The sequence below is a fragment of the Neofelis nebulosa genome, chromosome 4, assembly GCF_028018385.1.
Source record: "Neofelis nebulosa isolate mNeoNeb1 chromosome 4, mNeoNeb1.pri, whole genome shotgun sequence".
NCBI lineage: Eukaryota > Metazoa > Chordata > Mammalia > Carnivora > Felidae > Neofelis > Neofelis nebulosa.
Genome location: NC_080785.1, coordinates 156,477,004 through 156,490,034, shown reverse-complemented (window position 1 = coordinate 156,490,034; position 13,031 = coordinate 156,477,004). Strand labels below are relative to the sequence as shown.

The window sequence follows — 13,031 nt, the reverse complement described above, 5'->3', positions numbered from 1 at the left end:
AGGTCTCTCAGCCAGTAAGTGGTAGGAAGAAGGAGCAAACGTGACCAGAGCCTCCGGCTCTGGAGGCTGTGCCCCTGACTCCTACCCTCCACCATCCATGCCTTCAAGAGCCACTTTTTTTCTCTCTTTGTTTATGTAGATGAAACTTACATAACATAAAATTAACCATTTTAAAATGAACAGTTCAGTGGCGTTTACTATGTTCACAATGTTGTACACCCCCCACCTGTCTCTGGTTCCAGAACATTCCCATCCCCCTAAAGGCGATCCTGTCCCCATCAGCAGCCACTCCCCATCCGCCCTTCTCCAGCCCCTGACTACCACTAATTTACTTTCTGTGCCTATGGATTTGGCTCTTCTGGACATTTCATAGACAGAAATCATATATCATGTGATCTTTTGTGTCTGGCTTCTTTCAGTCCTCATGTGCTTTCATGGCCATCCACACTGAAGCGTGGGTCAGGGCTCTGTTCCTTTTCGTGGCTGAATAATCTTCCACTGTATGGCTAGACCACATTTTGTTTCTTCATCCTTTTATCCACTGATGGGTGCTCAGGCCGTCTCTACCTCTGCTCTTGAGGAGGTACTTTCAGTTACTTATTTTCAAAGTTTTACTTATGTAAGTAATCTCTGCACCCAACATGGGACTTGAACTCATGACCCCAAGAGCGAGGGTTGCATGCTCTTGCAACTGAGCCAGTCAGGTGTCCCAGGAGCTACTTTTTTTTTTTTTTTAAGTGTATGTATTTATTTATTTTGAGAGAGAGAGCTCGCAAGCAGGGGAGGGGCAGAGAGAGAGCGCGAGAGAGAATCCCAAGCGGGCTCTGCACGGTCAACGCAGAGCCCGACGCGGGGCCTGATCCCACGAACTGTGAGGTCATGACCTGAGCCGAAATCAAGGGTTGGATGCTTAACCAACTGAGCCCCCCAGGCGCCACCCCCCCCGCCCCCCAGGAGCTGCTTTTCAATGTAGGAAAGGATGGAAAGAAAAGAGAGGGTCCCAGCTAGCAGCTAGTCCAAACCTCTATTTGTAGTTGAGGAAAGTGAGGCGCGTAGGTCTATATTTGTTTCGGTCTGTGCTGGAGCTGCTCAGTTGCTCAGCCAGTATTCGCAAGCACCTAGCTTGTGCGTGCCCTGTGCTATAGAAAGGACACCATTCTGCGGGGCTGAGGGAGTGTGTAAAGGGGTGCTTGTAAAACTGTCAAGTGCTTGTCAGGAGGCTGAGACATGAAGGCTACGGAGAGAGTTGACTGACGGGAAAGTAAGGGAAAGAATGCTCCATGTAGTGAGAACAGCCAGTGCAAAGGCCCTGAGGCAGGAGTGAGTCTGGTATGTGGCAGGCCACATGGCTGGAGTGAAGTTAGCCAAATGGGGGTGGGGAGGGTTGGGGGTGAAGGGAGAAGGGAGAGAAGGGCAAGGAAATTGGCAGCGTCCGGCTTACGGGCCTCATGGATGATGGCGGGAGTTAGGATTTTTATTCTGGGTGTGGCAGGAAACACAGCAGAGTGAGCAGGGGAAGGGTGTGATGTGATTTCAGATTTCGCCTTGGGAGGCCAGCCGTTGGGGCCACGTAGGGTGGGAGACCATGGGATTTGAGTCTCCAAACTGCCAAACAAAACCTGGCGGATCCCATAAATCCCACCCATGGGACTCTCTGACATCCACCGGGGTAGCCTTTTCAACCCCCCGAGTGAGATCTGGGAATAATATGAGAGAGCCCTACCGATAGTGATCGTTGGGAGCGTTCATTTTACTATGAAAAATGCTCAAGCCAAAGGATCGTCTGTCCGTGTTTGTGTGGCCATTCAAAACAATCCCCCCGGGTGTGTGGCACGTAGCAGGCGGGTGAGTGTTTATGAAATTGTGGGAATGGAAACAGAGCTCACGACGTAAAGCCTCCTGGGGGCGGGGGGGGGGGGGGGGTTGTGACGGCGTGACAATTCGCTGGCGAGCTCCATGCCTGCTTCGTCTCCAAATCCCCACACCCTTTAGAGAATGTCTCCCTGATCCCATTTCACAGTCCGGGAAGTTGAGGCTTAGATGAAAAGGGAACGTGAAAGTAAAAATGCTAATGACCGAGAGAAAAAAATTATAATAAGAGAAATGAAATATGCTGCCAAGTTTCTCTTAAGGATATGTGAAATGTTTTGAAATGGATTTCACCCAAAATGTCACCCCCCCACCTCGCAACCACCTTCCCCAGTAGCGGCCTGCGCTCCACCTGTGCACCAGTGTTGAGCGAGCAGATCTGCCCTCTGTCTGGCCCTGGGACTTCTTCGGGGGGTGGGGGTGGGGAGGTTCTTTCTGATCACTGGGCTTGGTGACAGGGATGGGGTCTCAGTCCCCTGTGCTGGAGTTTAAGACTCCCCCCACATGGGGGGGCACCTGGGTGGCTCAGTCAGTTGAGTGTCCAACTTTGGTTCAGGTCATGATCTCACCATTTGGGAGTTTGAGTCCCGCGTTGGGCAGTGAGTGATCAGCTGCCCGGATCCTCTCTGCCCCTCCCCCACTTGCGCACGCGCATGCGCTGTCTCTCTCTCTCTCTCAAAATTAAAAAAAAAAAAGAAGAAATAAAAAAAAGAAGACCCAATGATTTGGGGCACCCAAGTGGCTCAGTCAGTTAAGCGTCCAACTCTTGATTTCAGCTCAGGTCCTGATCTCACGGTTTGTGAGTTTGAGCCCCATGTCCTGCTCCACCCTATCCAAAGCCTGCTTTGGATTCTCTCTCTCTCTCTCTCTCTCTCTCTCTCTCTCTCTCTCAAAATGAATAAAATAAACTTAAATGAGATTTCCCATACACGTACACCATGCCCCCCACCCCCTTGGTGCCGTTGTCTCCAGGTGACCTTGACGCACCCTCTTGGGGGGGGGGGGCAGTTGGGAATTCTCTGTCGGTGAGAAGGGACCTGCCTTCTCCAGCAACTGCGGTCAAATGAGCGTGGAGTTGGGACGGCGTGGATAGCAAGGTCAAGGCAACCAGATAAAGTAGCCCTGAAGCCGCGTCAGGGGATGCAAGAACTCGCCCGCAATGAATTAATTCGGCGAAGCCAAGTGCATGCAAAAAAGGCTTTGTCTGTCTGGGACCCCACATCCACCAGTGGCAGCGTTTTCCAACCACTGCACGCGATCTGAGAATGATAGGAAACGATCCTGCAGTGGTCATTATTCATTGTTCAGAGTATCAGTTAAAAAAATTTTTTTTTTTTTAATGTTTCTTTGTTCTTTGAGAGAGAAAGAGAGCACGAGCAGCGGAGGGGCGGAGAGGGGGAGACAGAATCGGAAGCAGGCTCCAGGCTCTGCGCTGTCAGCCCAGAGCCCGATGCGCGGCTCGAACCCACGAACGTGAGATCGTGACCTGAGTCGAAATCAAGAGTTGGACTTTTAACCGACTAGGCCCCCCAGGCGCCCCTCATGATGTTTTTAAGCCACCTCATGCTCAAGATTGTTAGAGGGTCCCTGAGGAGTTGGGTCCACCTGTGAACGTGAACTGAGATCCTGCTATGTGTGGCATGCGTCAAGTCTATAAATAATTCTCATCAGGTATAATGAAGGGGAAAGTATAATAACAAATAACAAACACAATAGTCGTAATGGGAGCCGACATTATCTGAGCACATACGATGTGCCGAGCATTTCTGGGAACTATTAACGTGTATGCATTCGTTTAATTCTTACAGCTACCTTGTGAAAAAACTACTTTTTTACCCCCATTTTATGGATGAGGAAACAGGCTCAGAGAGTTGCCCAAGATCACACAGGGTTCAAACCCGGGCGCCCAGCTTCAAAGCCCCGCAGCCTAACGCTGCTGCCCATGGAGATGCAGAGAAAGTTTGAGAAGAGGGAGCGGGGAGGGGAGCGAGGGAGGAGCTTTGGGGCTGGGCCAGCGCGCGCACCTTTCCTTCCACTCTGCACACTGAGTCTGGAGCCCCACCTGCTTTCTGAGGACGGGTCAGTTTATCCCCTGGGAACGCATTAACCCTGCAGCCCTCACCTAATGCCACAACACTCCCTCTCGTCTCCCTTCCAGGAGCTGGAGAAGCTAGGGCTTGGCGACAGCGTGGACCTACATGTGTATGAGATTCCAGTCGAGTACAAGACGGTCCAGAGGCTCATCCCTGCCCTGTGGGAGAAGCACAGCCCACAGGTGAGTGGGGCGAAGGCAGGTGCTTCCTCATCAGGACCTGCAGGTGGGCACCCCGCACGTGGATGATTTGTGTGGCTTTGTTCCTGCTTCGATCACATGGCCGATGCCATGGCCTTGTCCCCCAAAGGGCCACACTTTCCCGGGTTACCCGTGGATGCGAGGGAGGAGTGCAAACATCTGCGACCCCACAGAGCCTGGCTCCGTCCCTCTGGAGTTCTGTGTCACTCACGACCCATTTAGTTATAGGTGACGGTCAAAGCACACCTTAACTCAGCTTAAGCACAAACGCTTGTAAGCTTCAGGTATAGCTTGATCCAGGCACTCGCCCAGTGTTATCAGCCATCCCTCTTGGCCCTTCAGCTTTGCTTTGTGCCTCGCTTTTGCTTTGGCAAAGATAGGTGGCTGCTGGCCGACACCCTACCGACTCAGCCCCTCAGCGGAAAGAAAACATCTTTCCTTTTGATAATTGCCCAGAGTCCATGGCTGATTCTCACCGGCCACCAGGGTCCCCTGCCAGTCCCTGAGCCAATCACTATGGCTGGGGGTTGGAGGGAGGAGTGCTCTGATTCGTGAAGCCTGGTCACATGCCTCCTCTGGTGGCCAGTGGGTGGTCTCACCTCTCTCCGAACCTCTTGAAAGGGGGTTCCACAAGGGGACAATGAGTATGGGAGGGAGCTGTGATGTGGTGTAATGGGGACCAGACAAGAAGGAGCCACACTCTCCCACCACAGACACATGTGACTCCAAGGGGTCAGGAGTGGAAGTTGCCTGGGAAGTTACCTCGGTGGTGTCTCTGATAAGTGAGGTAACTGGTCGCCTGTGGGCGCCCCACCCAGCTTCCCACACTAGCCTGCCAGTTGCAGATTTTCCAGGGCCGTCGAGTGGAAACTTCCTTCCTAATGAGCCCTCCTGTCGAGTCTCAAGTGGAATTTGTCCTTTGTGAGAGGGGGACCTGGAGGCTTAGTGAGACGTGACCAAAGGTTCTGTCGATGGACATTTTCTTCTGCTTTTTCTTTAAAAATTTTTTTTAAATGTTTATCTTTGAGAGAGAGAGAGAGACAGAGCGTGAGCGGGGAAGGGGCAGACAGAGAGGGAGACACAGTATCCGAAGCGGGCTCCAGGCTCCGAGCTGTCAGCACAGAGCCCGACGCGGGGCTCGAACTCGCGGACCGCGAGATCGTGACCTGAGCCGAAGTCGGACGCTTCACCGACTGAGCCCCCCAGGCATCCCTCTTCTGCTTTTTCTGTGCAGTCCTGCCTTTTTCTAGTTAAACAAATAAAAATACCCTAAAGCATGAACACGTTTTGAAAAACTTTTCCGACCGTAGAGAATCACCCCTGCCTAGTTAACTGGCACCATGATTATTGCCATTTTTGCCATTTTATCACTCACACACGTATCTGCACACATGCGTGTGCATGTATGTTAGTGTTTCAACAACCTGCGTGGATTGGGTGCCCGCGGCCGCTTGAAGAATTGGCCGCAAACTTCGAACCACAGAAATGTAGTCTCGCATTTCTGGAGGCACAGAAATCCAAAGTCAAGGCCTCAGCAGCTATACTCTCTCTCGGGGGAGGGTCATTTGGGGTCTCTTCCAGCTTCTCCCTCTGTGGTCACGTGGGCTTCTCCTCCTCTCTGTCTCTGGCTTTTCTTCCTGTGTCTCTTTTACGGACATTTGTCATTGGATTTGCGGCCCAGATAATCCAGGAAGATCTCGTCAAGAGATCCTTTACTCACTTGCATCGATAAAGACCCTTTTTCCAAATGAGGTCACAGTCGCGATTTCCAGGCAATTAGGACAGGGCTTTTTTTTTTTTTTCTTTTTTTTTTTGCATGCGGGGGTATCACCTTGGAGCTCATTATACAACAGCTGCTGCTTTGTTTTCACATTCACCAATATTCAATTTATGGAACTCCAGATAGGACAGTGCCAGATGTGGGGCGTTCGGTAATGAATCAACTAACCTTGTGACTCCAAAGAGTTAGATTATCCAGCATTATGGCCCATTAGACATCATCACTCCCTTCTGCTGGACACTTTACATCTTCTACTAGCCACACTTAAAAGGTATAAGAACAGGGGCGCCTGGGTGGCTCAGTCAGTTGAGCGTCCGACTTCGGCTCAGGTCACGATCTCGCGGTCCGTGAGTTCGAGCCCCGCGTCGGGCTCTGGGCTGACGGCTCAGAGCCTGGAGCCTGCTTCGGATTCTGTGTCTCCCTCTCTCTCTGCCCCTCCCCTGCTCGTGCTCTGTCTCTCTGTGTCTCAAAAATAAAGAAAAACATTAAAAAAAATTTAAAACAAGATATAAAAACAAATAGGTGAAATTAACTCTAATCATTTCTTCAACGTAACCCCATGTGTCTAAAATATTATCCTCTCAACCTGTAATCAACTTTTAGAAAGTTATAATTTTTTTAATTAAACTTTTTGTTTATTTATTCATTTTTGAAAGACAGAACATGAGGGGGGGAGGGGCAGAGAGAGAGAGGGAGACACAGAATCCGAAGCGGGCTCTAGGCTCCCAGCAGTCAGCACAGAGCCCGACGCGGGGCTCGAACTCACAAGCTGTGAGATCATGACCTGTGCAGAAGTCAGACGCTTAACGGACTGAGCCACCCAGGAGCCCCAACTAAAAGTTATTAATGAGGCATTCTACATTCTTGTTTGTGCCCAGTCTCCGAAATGTGGTGTGTGTTCTGCACCGATTAAACATCTCAAATTTGTAGGAGCCACATTTTGTGCTCACTAGCCATGTGTGGCCCCTGGCTGCCGTATGGGACAGCTGTGCATCAGCCTATATTTTATTTTTATTTTATTTTATTATTTTACTTTTTTTTTTTTTTTAATTTTTTTTTTCAACATTTTTTATTTATTTTTGGGACAGAGAGAGACAGAGCATGAACGGGGGAGGGGCAGAGAGAGAGGGAGACACAGAATCGGAAACAGGCTCCAGGCTCCGAACCATCAGCCCAGAGCCTGACGCGGGGCTCGAACTCACGGACCGTGAGATCGTGACCTGGCTGAAGTCGGACGCTTAACCGACTGCGCCACCCAGGCGCCCCTATTATTTTACTTTTTGAGGGGGGGCACAAGTGAGAGGGCAGAGAGAAGGAGACGGGAGGGGGTTGGAGAGAGACCGAGAAGTGAGACTCACCTGAAGCAAGTCTTCTGTTTTACCTGAAGCAGGGCTCGAGCTCACCATCATCAGCCCATATTTTAAGTGGGCTCAGGTCATGATCTCGCGGTTCGTGGGTTCGAGCCCCGCGTCGGGCTCTGTGCTGACAGCTCGGAGCCCGGAGCCTGCTTCACATCCTATGTCTCTCCCTCTCTCTCTGCCCCTCCCCTGCTCATGCCCTTTCTCTCTCTCTTTCAGGAATAAACATTTTAAAAGTTTAAAAAATAAAAAAAAGAAATGTTTATATATTTTCTTACAGTGCCCTCCCTGGGTGTAAGCATATACACAAATAATAAGTAACAGTTGAAATTCATCTGTACTTAATCTGGTGTCCTGCTTGTTATAAATATTTTGTTGTGAGCATTTTATTATGTAGGTCATTAAAAATCCCCCCTTATATCACGTTAACGGCTGGGTAGATTTTAGTAATTGACATGACTGCCCTCCTATTATTATTCTGGTGCTTTCATACTTTTTTCTCATTTTTATGCAAAACACTGACGTGATCACTGACAGGTTATTACCTCCTTAGCTTCGATTCCTGAAAGTTACACCATGTCTTTTGCATTTGGCAATATGTCTTGAAGGTCATTCTGTATAGAACTGCTCTTGGCACGTTAACTCCGTATCGTATCCGGCCAACCCCCTCCTAACGGCTAAGGAGGTTGTTTCTGGTATTTGATTGTATTAACACAGTTGCAATGAACACCCTTGCACGTTTTACCGCCTTGCGTGTTTCGCTTGGCCTATACCTTTGTGTGGGGCCGACTGTGTGGTCTATTCCAGCAGCAAGAGGCCAGAAACAACGTAACTCCAGGCAGAGCCCCGAGAGGATGCTGTCCTCTCCTGCACCTGGGGTGGGGGGACCCCCAGTCTCATGGCCCTGCCCATCTGTCTGCAGCTCGTGGTGCATGTGGGGGTGTCGGGCATGGCGACCGCGGTCACACTGGAGAAGTGCGGGCATAACAAGGGCTACAAAGGCCTGGACAACTGCCGCTTCTGCCCCGGCTCCCAGTGCTGCGTGGAGGACGGGCCCGAAAGCATTGACTCCATCATCGACATGGATGCTGTGTGTAAGAGGGTCACCACGCTGGGCCTGGATGTGTCAGTGACCATCTCCCAAGATGCCGGCAGGTAGGGCACCTTGGGGTGATTGCGAGCAGTGGTTTCCCTCCTCCACCAGCCCAGGCTGGCGTTGAACAAGCCAAGTGCGTTTGGCCTCAGTGGGCTGAGCACTCACCGTTCACGAGGCTCAGAGCTAAGTACGTGCACATAACAGGTGCCACGGATTCTGCTTCTAGGACTCATTATGTGTGGACCTGCCCACCTCTCCCCTGCTCTGGGTGCTGGCATCTGCCGCCTGGAGGCTGCTGCCCCGGCCGCCTCCCTAGTGTCCCTCCCTCCACCTCTGCCCCGGCCCTGAGGGTCCTCTTCCTCCAAGCGGTTGGTTTCTGTTTGTGTTTTCTGTGGCTGTTGTAACAAAAACCATCACCTTGGTAGCTGAGGACAACAAAAATGTATTGTCTCCCAGTTCTGGAGGCTAGAAGTCCAAAATCAAGGTGTTGGCAACGTTTGCTCCTTCTGGAGGCCCTGAAGGGGAATCTGTTCCCTGCCTCTCTCCCGGTTTTTGGTCTGCAGGTAACCCTTGGGGTTCCTTGGCTTGTGGCCACATCACCCCGATCTTTGCCTCCGTCTCCACACGGCCTTCTTCCCTGGGTGTGTATTTACATGACCTTTTCATGAGCACATCAGTCATGGGATATAGGACCTACCTGAGGCCAGTATGATTTCATATTAGCTAATTATATCTGCAAAACCCCTATATCCATATGAGGTTCTGGGTGAACATACAGTCTGGGAAGAAACTCTTCAGCCTCTTACAAGCTCTTTGATAAATTTAAGTCTGATGGTGTTCCCTTCCTTGCTTAATCCCTCCTGCAGCTCTCGCGGCACCTAGAATAAAATCCGAGCTGTCTCCACCACCGTCCATAGGTTCTGTGTGGTCTGGCACCTGCCCACCTCTCCACTCTCATCTGCCTTCGTTCTTCTGTCCCCCACTGCATGCCAGCCACACAAGCCAGCCTCCTCCAGTTCCTCAAACACAGCACGCTCACTCTAGCCTCAGGGCCTTTGCACATGATATGGCCTCTGTCCTCATGTGCAGATCTCACCTCCCTCTGATAAGGTGTCTTTCAGGTTTTAGCTCTAGCACGTTGCCTCCTTGGAGGGGGGGCCTCTGCAATCTCCTGGACCAAGTTAGGCCCCCTCTGTTCAATGCCCTCTCAGCACCAGGTGTCTCCATTTCTCAACACTGTACACTTCTCCAGCCCAAAGGCAGCAGGTGGCAGATTCAGTAGACTGGATGGAGTAACCGAATTCACCATCGTTCGCGTTTTTATTTTTTTTAGTGTTTATCGATTTATTTATTTTGAGAGAGAGATAGAGAGCGAGCGGGGGAGGGGCAGAAAGAGAGGGACACAGAGAATCCAGAGCAGGCTCCACACTGTCAGCGCAGAGCCTGATGTGGGGCTCGAACTCACGAACCTTGCTTGAGATCATGATCCGAGCCAAAACCAAGAGTCAGACGCTTAACTGCCTGAGCCACCCAGACGCCCCCATCATTTCTGTTTTTAAAACTACTTCCAAAAGGCACAGATAATTCCAGACTATATTCTCATGTGTTCCCACTGGGAAAAATTCTCTTGCCCTCTCTCCTTCTCCCTAGCGATCCCTCTGTTAAAGCTGAGACTTAAATTGTAAAACTTCCTATGCACCGACACCTTTCCGTAGACGGTTAACCCTTGAACAACATGGGGGTAGGGCTGCTGATCACCCCCCTGCATACAAAATTTGGATAACATTTGACACCCCTCACCCCTGCCAAACTTTACTACTGTTAGATCACTGTTGACCAGAAGCCTTACTGATAACATAAACAGTTGATTAACACACATTTTGTATGTTATGTGTGTGTGTGTGTGTGTGTGTGTGCTGTATTCTTACAATAAAGTAAGTTAGAGAAAAGAAAATGTTATTAAGAAATTCATAAGGAGGGGCTCCAGGCTGGCTCAGTCAGTAGACTGTGTGACTCTTGATCTCGGGGTAGTGGGATTAGGCCCCCACGTTGGGTATTGAGCTTACATTAAAAAAAAAAAATCAGGGGCGCCTGGGTGGCTCAGTCGGTTGAGCATCCAACTTCAACTCAGGTCACGGTCTTGCAGTTCGTGAGTTCGAGCCCCGCGTCGGGCTCTGTGCTAACAAACAGCTCAGAGCCTGCAGCCTGCTTCCTATTCTGTATCTCTCTCTCTCTCCCCCTCCCCCAGTCGTGCTCTGCCTCTTTCTGTCTCTCAAAAATAAGTAAATGTTAAAATTTTTTTTTTTTAAATCATAAGGAAATGGGAGCTGGCCCAAGTGTCCACTGATTGATGAGTGGAGAAAGAAGATATGATACACACACACACACACACACACACACACACACACACACAGTGGGATATTATTCAGCCATAAAAGAATGAAATCTTGCCCTTTGCAACTCCACGGATGGAGCTAGAGAGTATAATGCTCAGCAAGATAAACCAGTCAGAGAAAGACAAATCCCATGTGATTGCACTCATATGTGCAGTTTAAGAAACAAATGAGCAAAGGGGAAAAGAACAGAGAGAGAGAGAGAGGCAAACCGAGAAACAGACTCTTAACTACAGAGAACACACCAGTGGTGCCCAGAGGGGAGGGGTGGGGGTGGGTGAGGTCAGTGATGGGGAGCAGCGAGGGCACTTATCATGACGAGCACCAGGGGTTGTCTGCAACTGTTGAATCACTATATTGTACACCTAAAACTAGTATCACACTGTATGTTAACTAACCGGAATGAAAATGAAAACAACCAACAACCACAAAAGAAAACCATAAGGAAAAGAAAATGCATTTACAGCACTGGACTTACTGGGAAAAAAAACCCTTGTGTAAGGGGACCCTTGCAGTTCAAAGCCATGTTGTTCAGGGATCGAGGGGACGTGAACGCTCGGTGCTCCAGTTTAGGCTTTTGTCCTATTTTGTTTTGCTTTTATGTGGCTGGGGTTATGTGATGTGTATGTTCTTGAGACGTCCCTTCGTCGGTTTCACTCGTGGGCACGCGGCACGGGTCTTGGTGGATTCTCCGTTTCCCTCTCGGTCCACCATGTGCCTTGTAGGTGGCTGCATAGTATTCCCTTGTGTGGATGAGCCGATTTATTAAGCCACTCTTCAGTCAGTGGACGTTTAGATTGCGCCCTGGCTTGTTTGGGCTGCTACAACCAAATACTACATACTGGGCGGCTTATAAACAACAGAAAGTAATTGCTTACGCTTTTGGAGGCTGGAAGTTGAAGATCAAGGCACCACCGGTCCGGTCCTGTTCTAATGAAGACCTCCCTCTGGGCTGCAGCCCCCTTCTTGCTGCGGCAGGAGGAGGGACCTAGCTCTCTGGAGGCTCTCACGTCCCAAAGGCCCCGCCTCTTAAGACTATCACCTCGGGAGTTAGGGGCTTCAACAGTGAATTTGAGGCTGGACATTCAGACCGGGGCAGGTTACTTCCCATTTTTCTACTTTTCTACTTAACAATGCAGCAAATGCCTTGTTGGTCTTTCTTGTGGCCTCATGCCAATGGCTTCTGAAGACAGATTCCCCAAACCAGAAATAATATGTCACGAAGTCTGGGCATTTGTGATATACTAGCCTGCCCAATTTTCCCCCTGGGGCAGTTTGCATCGCCACTGGTAGCATCTCATACTGCCTCCTTCCTCACATACACACCAGCACACGAGGTTATCGGGTTTTTTCGTTTTTGCCAGCCTGGGGAGGGTGAAGCAGTCGGTGTTCCATCCTGTGGCTTTCTGGCGAGGTTGGGGGTCTTACGGTAGATCTGGATGGAGGCTGTCCTGTTAGTCTGTGTACTGACTCTCTGCCCCTGTTTTGGTCTCCCTTCTGCCCCCCACCCCCCACCGCCGTGCCCTGCAACTTAGGTACCTCTGCGATTTCACCTACTACACCTCTCTGTACCAGAGTCATGGCCGCTCAGCCTTTGTTCATGTGCCCCCGCTGGGCAAGCCGTACAACGCAGACCAGCTGGGCAGGGCGCTGCGGGCCATCATCGAGGAGATGCTGGACGTCCTGGAGCAGTCAGAAGGCAAAATCAACTGTCGCCACAAACACTGAGAGCCTCTTAGGCCTCCCAAGACCTCGTCCCACTAGGGACCCTGGGAGGGACATCTGCCTTCTGGGGCCCGGCCAAGGAGGATACGCCTGACAGCTGGGGATCTGATTTGGATCAATATTTCCGACTTACACACCTCTTCCTTTTTCTCTGCAAAAGGGCTGGTCGATTTGCCAAGGGGTGGCTGAAGATTTGTCCTCTATTGCCCTTTGCTTTAGGGGACACTGCCACAATGGCTGGGAAGCCCGTGGGTCCCCATCTCCACGGGGAATCCTGGCCGAGTGGATCTCTGCTCTTTGATCCCGCAGCTGGGGCCCCCTGTTCACCTGCCTGTCTAAGTCTCTGCTGAAGGGATTCCGGTGTTCCCGCCCCGTCCATGACTGGTTTTTCCCAAACTTAAAAACTCCTTGAAATGTCTTTGCCCTGATTCATGTCCCAACAGCCTGGACAGCCCTGGAAAGGGCTGCCTTGGGATATGGCAGGGTTGTTTTTTTTTTTCCCCCTCTCTCTCTCCTC

At 50.6% G+C, this 13,031-nt stretch overlaps 1 protein-coding gene across 5 annotated transcripts in view; it reads left to right on the top strand.

Moving 5' to 3' along the window:
- PGPEP1 (pyroglutamyl-peptidase I) overlaps window positions 1-13,031 on the top strand; it is a 25,816-nt gene extending 12,785 nt beyond the window's left edge. For 3 of the 5 annotated variants that reach the window (XM_058727425.1, XM_058727426.1, XM_058727428.1), the window contains 3 exons: window positions 4,028-4,144; window positions 8,223-8,455; window positions 12,325-13,028. In XM_058727425.1, coding sequence (XP_058583408.1) covers window positions 4,028-4,144; window positions 8,223-8,455; window positions 12,325-12,517 — 543 coding nt within the window. In that variant the 3' untranslated portion in view covers window positions 12,518-13,028. Of the gene's footprint in view, window positions 1-4,027; window positions 4,188-8,222; window positions 8,456-12,324 lie in introns of all 5 variants that reach the window. The other 2 variants (XM_058727429.1, XM_058727427.1) reach the window with 2 other exon arrangements.